The 9,540-nt window shown below is 43.1% G+C and overlaps 1 protein-coding gene across 2 annotated transcripts in view; it reads left to right on the forward strand.

Annotated features, from left to right (window-relative positions):
• Ddx46 (DEAD-box helicase 46) overlaps positions 1–9,540 on the forward strand; it is a 48,791-nt gene that overhangs the window by 23,505 nt on the left and 15,746 nt on the right. For both annotated transcript variants that reach the window (XM_021180249.2, XM_021180248.2), the window contains exons 11-15: positions 178–299; positions 3,968–4,046; positions 5,669–5,751; positions 8,004–8,168; positions 8,561–8,723. In XM_021180249.2, coding sequence (XP_021035908.1) covers positions 178–299; positions 3,968–4,046; positions 5,669–5,751; positions 8,004–8,168; positions 8,561–8,723 — 612 coding nt within the window. The remainder of the gene's footprint in view (positions 1–177; positions 300–3,967; positions 4,047–5,668; positions 5,752–8,003; positions 8,169–8,560; positions 8,724–9,540) is intronic.

Here is a 9,540-nt window from a genome sequence, read left to right on the forward strand (position 1 = left end):
AAAAAAAAAAAAAAAAGAATTTCTTTGCCCTTCACCTTAGCTTCTGAAATAGTTTTCAGATTACACAGACAAACAAGTTTGGTTGTGAGACACAAACTCTTGTGCAGAGGTTAAAGTTTACGCTTTAAAGCACCTCAAGGGTTGGATGGTTCGGCTTTGACATATTTCTCTTTTCAGCTGTCATCATGACTCCAACTCGAGAACTGGCTTTACAAATCACTAAAGAATGTAAGAAGTTTTCGAAGACCTTGGGACTGAGAGTGGTCTGTGTGTATGGAGGGACAGGAATCAGCGAGCAGGTAGTTAGAATAAAGCCCTCGTCTGTCTGTGTCTGCAGGGTGAATGATCCGGGACTTACGCGATTCTTTTGTTTTAGTGTTTGATGTAAGTGATTGCCCTTAAAATCTTCAAGGTATTTGGTGGGGAAATAATTGTAGAATACAGTACGTGCCTGTGGTGGGCCTGTGTGTGCCTGTGTGTGGCTGTGGTGTGCCTCTCTAACCCGGTGTTAGTACTGAGGAGGGAGGATCAGCAGCTTGAGGCCTTAAAACTACATAGAGTCCCTAACAGGTTGTGTGTATATATGTACGTACATTCGACATTTCTATAATCCCAGAACTCAGAAAAGCAAAGGCAGGGGCATCATTACAAGTTTGAAAGGAGCTTCATATATAATGAGTTCTAGACCAGCTAGGTATATGAGGCAAGACTCTGTCTTACACCCTTGACCTCCTAAGAATGTACTGCCTGAAGCATATGTTGTGTACAGACTGGGTGTAACATGACTATAGTTAACAATGCTGTTATAGATTTAAATTTTAAACAGAGTAGATCTTGACATTTTTTTTCACAAAAAACAAAAATTGGTGACTCTGTAACATGTGACTAGATTGTGTTAAGCATTTTGCAACATGTTAAAGTAACTTTTATCCAAAGCTTACTGCCTCCATCTGCTAACGTAGGGCCTAGTCCTGGAAGCTTCTAGCCTCCGTACAATCTAATCTAGTCCAAGAATGTTTTTAGTCTCTGAGACTTACTGCTGAATAAGCTCTCCCTTTCTTGTTGTGACTGGTCAGCGCAGCTGGCTCAAACTCCTCTCTAAGCTGACTGATTCAATCTGGCTTCTCTCTCAGCCTCTGACTGAATAGCTCTGCTTGGCCTCAAACTAATTCTAGCAATCTGTTCTGATCTTCTGGCACCTTCTCATTCTCTGGCTCTTTCTGTCTTCACCTGTGTCCAGCTTATTCTCTCTCTGTGACCTGTCTTCCTATAACTGTCTGGGTAAAATTGCCTGCCTGCCTGCCTGCCTGCCTGTCTGTCCGTGTGTCTGACTGACGGTATGCTCCCTTTAAGTAGCTTCTCTTTCCCTAACTTGTGCGAGTTGGGCATATCCTATTCTGTCAAATCTTTCTCTGATTTGTCACTTTGTCTGCCACTCAACTAGACTCACATTCAAACACCACGTTTCCTTCTACAAACTAACTATACTTTCATTGTTTGAGATAAAAGGTGTGTACTGAGGGCATGTCTGTATTCCAGCCAGAGTAGCCAGGTTACTGGATTAAAATCCCTCGATAGCCATGCGTGTATATTAGAACACATATATTGGTGTACGTAAAATACAATCTTTTTGTGTGTGCTGAGTATTATTGAACCAAGGATCCCTTGAATGCTAGGAGGGGAGTTTTGTTCCAGTGAGCTATAGCCTTCTGGCTCCCAATACATACACTTTATTGTTAGTAATTATTTCTCAGAAAACCTAGGGAATAAAGAAAACATAACTGTGCCAGGTACAGAGGTTTGAAAGTAGCTAAATTCTTAGCATTGGCATGTTCTCCTGCCATTTCAGAGCACATTTCAGTCTTTCCATTTTATAAGTGAAAATTATTTAGAATGCTAAAATAAATTGACCAACTAGGTTGGAGCTGATGTTTGCCTCAGAACTGAGGCCTGATTTCCAGACCCAACAATTCCTGTCTAATGCAAGCTGTCCTCTCTAATGGATACTAATTAAGGTTCCCTTCTAGTGTTAGGCTTCTATCATCATTATTCCTAATGGTGGTGCAAAAACTTAAGCTAACCTTGACTGTCTTTTATGTGGCATTTTTCCAAGACAGGATCTCTCTGTTAATGCAGTTCTGGCTGTCCTGGAACTCACTGTGTAGACTAGGCTGGCCAAAACTCACGGAGATCCAACTGCCGGCATTAAAGGCATACACTACCATGCCTAGCAAGAAAACTTTAGAACTAGTGTTGTAAGAGCATATCTTGGGAATTTTCACTTTTCTGATATTTTTAATACTTGAGCTGTTCATTTTGCCAGTTCATTTGTGTGGTCTGTATTAAGAAAAAGATTTATAAGACAGCTTTTTTTTTTTTCAGCACAAGGTTTCTCTGTGTAGCCCAGGCTGTCCTCGAACTCGTTCTGTAGACCAGGTTGGCCTCAAACTCAGAGATGCATCTGCCTGCCTCTGCCTCCAGAGTGCTGGGATTAAAGGCATGAGCCTCCACTGCCCTCTGTGAAACAGATTGGGTGTATTTGTTTGTGACAGGATCACTGGTAGCCCTGTGGGTTTTGAACTTGCTGTGTAGCCTATCTTCTTCCATTTTCCAAGTAATCCTGGGAAACTGGCATGTGCCATCACACCTGTCAGTAAAACAAATACTAAAGCAGTCACAACAGGAATACATCTTAGAGTCTATGCAGGGAGCATGAGTCAAGGGCAGGGGAGGGCGATGGTATCAGGCTCACCTTAGCTTGGAGATCAGCGTAGCCTCTCAGGCCCTGCTCAGAGAAGAAAAAGGAAAGAAGCTACAGCGTGGGCAGGAACAGCCTGTGTGTGACTGTGATTGCTGTCAGTACAGCTTCAGTTCTACCAGAAAGGAACTATTGATTGTATATGTGTGTGCACATGTGCATGCGTGTGTGTCAGCTTGTTTGTGTATGTTTGCCCATGTGCCCATGCCACAGCATGTGTGTTTTGGTCAGAAGACAGCTTGTAGGAGTCAGCTTTCTACTTTGACCATGTGAGATCAGGAAGTGGAATTTAGGCTAGGTTTGGCAGCAAGCACTTTACCCACTACATCATATCACTAGCCTTATAATATTCTTTCTTTCTTTGTTTTGTTTTTTGTTTGTTTGTTTGTTTTAGAGACAGGGTTTCTCTGTATGGCCCTGGCTGTCCTGAAACTCACTCTGTAGACTAGGCTGGCCTCGAACTCAGAAATCCGCCTGCCTCTGCCTCCCAAGTGCTGGGATTAAAGGCGTGCGCCACTACTACTTTCTTAAAGACCTTAAAACATATGTAAGAAACAGGAAATGGTAGGTCATCTGGAATATTTGCCACAGAAGGATTCACTCTGGGTGGATCTGTAACTCTAGGAGATGACTTTTAGGTAAAGCCTCCAGAGATTATAATTGCTTTAGGGCTGGAGTGATGGGTCAGTGGTTAGGGGTACTGTCTGCTCCTCTAGTAAAGGACCGAAAGAAAGAGAATGGCCTAGTGCATGCCCACAATATAACCTGCTGCAAGCACATGTGTCTGTAGGGGTCAAGCAGAGGTTACCATGTCCAGAGTGCCTTTCAATGTCTGTTCTCTTTGTAAAACTGCTGGTTGTGGCTTAGAAAACCCTTGGCGTGGTTTCCTAAATTTCGAAAGCTTTAATCTCTGTATTAGAATATATATTTACTGCTTATTCTTATCCTCCTTCCTTGGTTTTGAACAATAGTTCCAAACTAACGTTTGTGGAATTCTTTTGTTTCAAATTAGTTTCACATTTCTGCCCCTGGGTCATCCTGCTGTCCCCTTCCATCAGTGCTGTAGCAGCCCGAGGGTCATGTGCCAGTCTCCAGTCCTGCTTAGGCTTTGTCCCATGTGGTAGGGCCAGGCAAGGGCCAGATGCACTGCTTTCACATCTGTAAGAAGTAACGATGACTAGACTATACAATCTCATCCTGTCTCACTAGATTGCTGAGCTGAAAAGAGGTGCTGAAATTATTGTTTGCACACCTGGTCGAATGATTGACATGTTAGCAGCTAACAGTGGTAAGTCAAGGGTATTTTATTATTTGTTTTCTTTCCTTTTTGAACTTGACATGATTTTTGTTAAAGCAGATATGAGAAACCAACAGAGGGTTTCTATGTTTCTTCTTAAAGCTGTAATATCTTAAAATGTGAATTGTAACACATATATTGTTGAACATACTAATAAGTCTTTGGCAGTTCAATTTGTATTCACAACTAACTCTGCGTTTGACTTAGTCTTTTTGTTTTCTTTATTCTTGTATTGAAAAAGTGGCATCATAGTCTTTTTATTATAAAATTCTCCCCAGGAGCTAGTATTTTATAATAATAGGCAAATTAAGTTATTGCAGCTTCAAGAACTATGTCTTTTATAAATACTGCATGTTTTTAGCTCAAATGTTATGCTTTGTTAAAATATTCCCTATCAAAACTGATACTAAACTGTTGACATTATTTAACTTCTGTGGAGAAAGGCCCTTGAGGATTATAGACCTGGGCTTCCGAGACGGTAACCGTCAAAGGTAGGTGACCTAATGCTGTTTCCAACCTTTCGAGGCTCTTGGCAGCTGGAGATATTAGTGTGGACACTAGCTGTTCTTAGTTTCTGAAGAGACAGCTTTTGGAGGTTTCCATTGCAGCGTTCAATGTGTCTGTAACTGAGTGCTGGGATCCCAGAAGTGCATGTTTGTACTCGTGTCCGCCTGAAGCTTGGGGTAAATGAATCCTCCCTGAGGTTGTTTGGTGAGGCCTTGCGCTTGTGTAGCAGATGGTGGTTTGGGGATGAAGGCTGACTGTGTAATCCCTTGTATTTTCTCACTGTTGTATTAATGAAACCTCCTGAAATTCATCTTGATTAATACTACCTTCCCCCTTTATTTGTCTTTTTTGTTTATCTTTTAATAACTATTTTATACATATTTTTGCCAGGTTCTACAGTTGGTAGCAATGCTTATTAGTATATTGATCTTTGAGGAAGAATTTTCTGTATTTTTAGTTTTTAACTATAAGAAGCCAGAACTACTTATTTAAATCAGTGGCAGCAATTAATAATTTAAAGTGTTTCTTTGTGTAGAAAAGTATATTTATATGGGATGCGTTTATTTTTTGAAGTTTGTATAATCTCTTGTTGCCCAGTGACTGGTTTGACCTGCCCACTTAAGGTGCTTCTAACTGTATGGAAGTGGGCTGTAGAATAGTAGAAAGGCTCTGCCTGCCGTAGTTAGCACTAGAACTTGCTTTCCACACATGCGCTGTAATCTCTAATATGTTTTTTTCTAGGTGATGCGGTCAGATAATGGCTGATGTGGCTCGATGCTCCATCTCAGTCTTAGTTTTATGATGTGTTTTGGAGAGGGCTGTTTTCTGAATTTTACAGGTTCTTCAGGCCCTATGATGGTATGCAAGAGACGAGTTTGACAAAATAAAGGGCCTCATACACCCATTGCCAGAAAGTATTTGCCACTAGATTAAGACTTTGAGACCAAAGTTTCTTTTCACTGTTTAAAGAAACCTAACCTACCCCTCTGCTTAAGTCAGGCATTTTAGTTCCCTTTACTTTTTTTTTTTAAAGTTCTTGGCTGTCATCATGAACTGTGGCTGATAGTTAGTTTTCTTTTGGTCTCTCTTTTCTCTTCTCACGTTAGGTCGGGTCACAAATCTTCGAAGAGTGACGTATGTTGTTTTAGATGAAGCAGACAGAATGTTTGACATGGGTTTTGAACCACAGGTAATCATTCACTTTCTTTGTAACTTTAAAGGTTTATTCTTTTATAATTGTGTGTGTCAGTGTCTGGTTGTGTGCATACGGCGCAGGCGCCCGCAGAGGCCAGAAGTGTCAGCTCATCCTTGAGTTGGACTGCCGGGGACTGAGCTGTTCCGTGTGGGTGCTGGGTGGGCACACACAGCTGGACTCGGGTCCTCCCCACGAGCCAGCTCTCCGGCCATCTCCTCATTAAGACTCCTAAGTTTTTGATTTTGTGATTGCTATGAGAATGAAGTGTTTGTGTGGTCTTGAAATCCATACTCATTCCGTGTTGTCCACTGTTACCTTGTATTAGCAGCACAGGGAATTGCAGTCAATATGTCTGTTTCAGATTAACTTCCTAAAAGTTGTTGAGGGGTTTTCTTCACACAGTCCCCAGCAGTTAGAAAATATCACTGGTCAAGCTGGATTTAGAATTCTGATACTAAGATTACTAAAAGCTTGGATATTTTGTCTGGACATGGTGGCACATGCCTATTGTTATGAAATACAGTGCTGTGAGGGGTGCCCCTGAGACGTTATGCTATGCCATGCCATGCCACGCGGCAGCCTGGTGAAAGGAAGAAGGAGGGGAGTGAGAGCCTAGGAAGAGAGAGAGGCGGACGGACAGGAACAGAGCCCAGAGGCAAAGGACAGAGAGGCAGAACACACAGGAATACAGAGGAGAGAGAGAGAGTTGGGGTGGTGAGCAGTCTTTTTATTTGCAGCCTGTACTTGGTGGCAGTGGGTAATGGTGGCAGGTAATGACAAAGGTCCCTGGCAGGAACCTTGTGACATCACCTGTAAGCTAACACCTGTAATCTCAGCACTTTGGAGGCAGAGGAAGGAAGATTTTTGCATTTGACCAGATATTTGCCAATCTGGTCTACATTGTTCCAGGTCAGTCAGGGCTGGGTAGAGAGACCCTGTGGCATGGTGACAAAGGCCCAGAAAGCAGGTGTGAGTTGTGAGTATACTGTCAGGCTGCATGTGGTTCTGAGATGCATAGTGAAATCCTGTCTTGTGAAAGGACAGACTGGGCATGGGAGAACAGTGGGAGTGGGTGGCTGGCTACCCTTTTAGTATCCTCCAGGGATGCATCGGCTGTCTCACACTAAGTGTCGTATTTAGCATCAGAAACTGGGTTCCAAGTGAGATGCGAGCAGGCGGCCTAAACCAGGATGCTGGGATACTTGAACACTGAACAGTTGAAGAGAAGCAGGCTAGTTAGCTTGGAGCAGAGGACTTACTGTCATAGTCTTCCCATCTCTATGAGTATATCTGAAACCAAGTGAAGAAGCCAGAGGAAACTTGAACTCGGTTTAATGTGAAGAGGGCTGAACAAGCTTTGTGTTAGGATGGAACCCAGGCACTCAGGCTTGGCGGCAAGTTCCTTAATCTACTGAGCCAAGCTGTTCCTTTGTTTATTATTACTACTAAAAATCCATGGAGAGGAAATTAGGAGTGATGCTGATTTTTGTGAGATTTACTTGTAGATTAACACAGGGTAAGTAGGGCTTAGGGTGTCATGGGGCGCTACGTGGATACTGATAAATCACCATGACGGATGCAGCTTCAGGAAGAAGGAGTTTATGTTTTGGCATCTATGATGGCAAAGCAAGGCGTGGTGACAAGCAGCAAGCATGGCTTCAGGAGCAGTCATGACTTAACTGCATTCTTTTTTTTTTTTTTTTTTAAAGGGCATCAGATCTCATTACAGATGACTGTGAGCCACTGTGTGGTTGCTGGGAATTGAACTCAGGACCTCTGGAAGAGCAGTCAGTGCTCTTAACCACTGAGCCATCTCTTCAGCCCTTTTTTTTTTTTTTTTGGTTTTGTAAGACAGGGTTGTGGGTGCACACGGATGTGTGTGCAGATGTGTCTGGAAGTTAAGAGGGTGGCACTGGACGTCCTTCAGGAGTCTACACCTTGCTTTTTATGCGTGGTCTGTCACTATGACCTGGCGTTGCAGATGTTGACCTGTGAGCCTGGAGATCTGCCCTTCTCCTGCCCCGGGGCTGGGTGTGGGGCTCAGGCTCTCAGGCTTCTTCAGCACATCCTTTACCCTCACCCCTGCTCAGGTTCTCCTTTGGTGGGGAAGTGAAAGTGAGAACAGCCAGTTCAGGCATACAATAAGTTCAGGTTTTCTAAGATAATGAATTTAACTTCTTCCTGCTTAATTTGAGCTTTGGGCAAGTTTTTGGAGACTCACCGTATTTGTATGTGTCATTTTTCAGGTCATGCGCATTGTGGATAACGTTCGTCCTGACCGACAGACAGTTATGTTTTCAGCCACTTTCCCTAGAGCTATGGAGGCTTTGGCCCGCAGGATCCTGAGCAAACCTATTGAGGTGCAGGTTGGAGGCAGGAGTGTGGTTTGCTCCGATGTGGAACAGCAGGTGGTAGGTACCATGGTCAGGAAGGCGCCATTTTTTGGTGGTTAGGCAGTGTATCATTTGGTTTTGTGTGAAATAGGCGGAACACTTGTGAAGTTAAGTCACTTCATCCTTCATGTTGCCCGGAACATGGACCTGACCTCAGGAAGCTCTTTTTAGTGCTTCCTCCCGGAATTGAAAGCTGGCAGAAACACTATACATCTTTCTTGTCTTTGATTAATAAGATTTGAGGGACAGAGAAAACCAGTGACCAGCTGCCACAGTTACAAACCTACCAGTGAAAAGTCTGTTGCTTTTGCTTAAGCTCTTTAAGGCGTAGGAAGCTCGAGATTAAACTGTTTTGTTCTAGGACATGTTTGTGTTTCTTACATTAACTTGCTACATTGTGGTATTTTCAGATTGTGATTGAAGAAGAAAAGAAATTCTTGAAACTGCTGGAGCTTTTAGGCCATTATCAGGAGTCAGGCTCTGTCATTATATTTGTGGACAAGCAGGAACACGCGGACGGTCTTCTGAAGGACTTGATGAGAGCGTCGTACCCTTGCATGTCTCTTCACGGAGGTGACGCTGACTTACCTACTAGCATGTCATTGCATTCAACTTGCTCAGAATAATAATATTTGCTTTGTGGTCTGTAGTGGAGGTAAAGAAATCAGGTGGTCAGACCCTGGCCTAACAACATTCCAGTTGTATCTAATGGAGGCTGCTCTCGGTGGCGTCTCACAACTGCCTGCAGGTCTTGTCTCTCACTGCACCAGCTAGGCTTTTTGGCCATTGAGCTGTCTGAATCGACCTGTCTTCACATCTAGTACTAGGGTTACAGGATCAAAGAGGCCTGCCTGACTGTTGACATGGGCATTAGAGACTCGAGTTTGGGTCTTTGTTTTTATGGAGCAAGAAGTTTCCACTGAAGCATATCCCTGCTTCCTTGCTTTCTCATCATCCAAATAGAAACTGTACCTCTTAAGCAGCAGTTACTCTGTATTTCTCCCCTTCACCTGTCATTGTAACATCATGAATTCCTTATCCTGTGTACTGTATGATGTGTAATGCGTTCTGTATCCTTTCGTGTTTGGTCTGCTTCATGCAGTCATGATGACTTTAAGAGTCATTTTTTTTTTTAAGATTTATTTCTTATATGTAAGCACACTGTAGCTGTCTTCAGACACTCCAGAAGAGGGCGTCAGATCTTGTTACCGATGGTTGTGAGCCACCATGTGGTTGCTGGGAATTGAACTCAGGACCTTCAGAAGAGCATTCAGTGCTCTTTTTTTTTTTTTTTAATTAGGTATTTTCCTCATTTACATTTCCAGTGCTATCCCAAAAGTCCCCCATACCCTCCCCCCAACTCCCCTACCCACCCACTCCCACTTTTTGG

This window comes from Mus caroli, chromosome 13, assembly GCF_900094665.2.
Source record: "Mus caroli chromosome 13, CAROLI_EIJ_v1.1, whole genome shotgun sequence".
In the NCBI taxonomy this organism is placed as follows: Eukaryota; Metazoa; Chordata; class Mammalia; order Rodentia; family Muridae; genus Mus; species Mus caroli.